Here is a 2,500-nt window from a genome sequence, read left to right on the forward strand (position 1 = left end):
ACATATGCCTATAAATAGTAAAACGAGAGACACTGAACATTTGGAGAGGTCTCTTAATTTTTTTTTCCGGAGCTGTACATGTGTTTGAGTGAAATTAACAATTTTGTTTTATTCTGTAGACTGCTTACAACTGTCTAGTTTACCCTACACAGCTTTGGTGCATGTAATTTTTCAGCAGGGATGCAGAACTTGCCGTAACACCTCAACACACGCACGCACACACACACACACACACACACACACACACACACACACACACACACGACACACACACACACACACACGCTCGCACAGACACACGGACGGACGGACAGACACACACACACACAGAGACAGACAGACAGACACACACACACACATACACACACGCAGAGACACATGGACGGACAGACACACACACACACACACACACACACACACACACACACAGACACACACACACACACACACACACACACACAGACACACACACACACACACACACACACACACACACACACACACACACACACACACACACACACACACAGTAATAAACAATAGGATGTGATATTGTGAAAAATGGCCAATAATTGAAACAATCAGACAGAATGAAATGATGTCAGTTTTAAGTCGTGCTGTTGTTCCAGCTGTAAGGTTCGCCTGCAGTTCATCTGTTGCTCTGCGGATGTTGGGGATCAGAGGGCGAGAGTACGATAACACACACACACACACACACACACACACACACACAGACACACACACACACACGCTCGCACTGACACACGGACGGACGGACGGACGGACACACACACAGAGACAGACAGACAGACACGGACAGACACACACACACGCTCGCACAGACACACGGACGGACGGACAGACACACACACAGAGACAGACAGACAGACACACACACACACAGAGACAGACAGACAGACAGACAGACAAACACACGTACACACACAGACACATGGACGGACAGACACACACACACACACACACACACAGACACATGGACGGACAGACACACACACACGCACAGACACACACACACACACACACACACACACACACACACACTCGCAGCCTGCAGGGTTTAAAGTATGTGGTGTGTCCTACAGGTTATAATTAGGAGACTCACAGACAGACATACTACATGTGGGAATCCTATTGTGCCATATATAGGAACCCCTGCTGATAAATCACCCCCCCCTCCCCCACACACACACACACACACACACAAAACACACACACACACACACACACACACACACACACACACACACACACACACACACACACACACACACACACACACACACACACACACACACACACACACTGAAATCTGTTTTCTGTTCATCCCAGCACCACATACTTTAGAACGGATAGTTATAGGACTTGTGCTGATAAGATGATTTAAATAAAAGGGTTCAGCTATTTACAAAGCAGTTTAATGGGGGTCTGATGTTATAGTTGCACATTCAGCTACCACCGTTGATTATTATTTTATAGTTTTCCTAATATATTTTATCTAGCCTATATGTGCATTATGATATTACTTCAATTGAAAAGCTATTATGATTTATATACATTTTTATTGAGTAAATGTTTTCATTAATAGGCTACAGTGGAATAAATACTGTCTGAAACTTATTATTTATTGTGAAGGTCGTTGCAGACTGCAAAGCCATCGAAAGGGGGGTTTCAAGGGCCTCCGGTGGGTCGGGGTATTTACATTTTTGTAACAGTATGTGGGAGTTTACAGCAGCGTGGCCCAACCTCCAACCAACGACTCCCTCTACGTCATTACGCATGTCCCGTCTGAGCCAATGAGCGTCGAGGAGGGCGTAGCGCAGTCTCGCGCCGGGTAAAAAAGGGATTTGACAGTTGCTGCTGGTCGAGGCTGATGATTCTTCAGTCAGTTGACTTCTGAGTCAGACCATGGCGGCGGCCGCTGCTGCTGTCTGCGGTCACAACAGCGTCGCAGTGACCGGTAAAAAGACACACGTTAACCGGGAACACGGCCGTAGGAACCGGGAGAACTCACGGAGGAGACAAGCGGCTCTCTTGTTCCTCAGTAACATATCCCTGGACGGACAGCCAGTTCAAAATATCTCAGTTGACATTAATGGAGGAGGAATTATCCGTCACCACCACAACGACTTTTTAGACGGAGTGGTGGAATCCGCCTCTGAGCTTGGTAACCTGGGTAACAACCATGGCAACAACAGCAGCTACGGGGCATTGTTAACGGGCAGTTTGGCAGCGTCCGTTAGCTGTGGGAACGTCAACCCCTCCGGTTCATTACTACCGGGAATCACACTAAACGTACCCCCGATACTGGTCCTGCCGTCGGACTCGGACTTGAGCGATGTGGGGGACACGGAGGTGCTGCTGGGGAGGCACCGCACAGGCTCAGTACCTTCCCCCGGGAATAATAACCTGCTCTCGGCGTCTCCGTCCAACGTCAGCCTGATGGGACCGCGGAAGTCCTCCACACTGCTGTCAGTTCAAA

At 48.4% G+C, this 2,500-nt stretch overlaps 1 protein-coding gene across 1 annotated transcript in view; it reads left to right on the forward strand.

Moving 5' to 3' along the window:
- Nucleotides 1–1,926: 1,926 nt before the first annotated feature.
- Nucleotides 1,927–2,500, forward strand: part of cables2b (Cdk5 and Abl enzyme substrate 2b) — a gene marked incomplete at its 5' end in the record, with an annotated part of 42,456 nt that continues 41,882 nt past the window's right edge. The window contains 1 exon segment of the mRNA XM_080031657.1: nt 1,927–2,500. This exon segment is cut by the window's right edge and continues 34 nt beyond it. Within this exon segment, the coding sequence (XP_079887783.1) occupies nt 1,927–2,500 (574 nt within the window).

The sequence above is a fragment of the Ammodytes marinus genome (genome assembly GCF_949987685.1).
Source record: "Ammodytes marinus genome assembly, chromosome: 7".
Classification (NCBI taxonomy): Eukaryota; Metazoa; Chordata; class Actinopteri; order Uranoscopiformes; family Ammodytidae; genus Ammodytes; species Ammodytes marinus.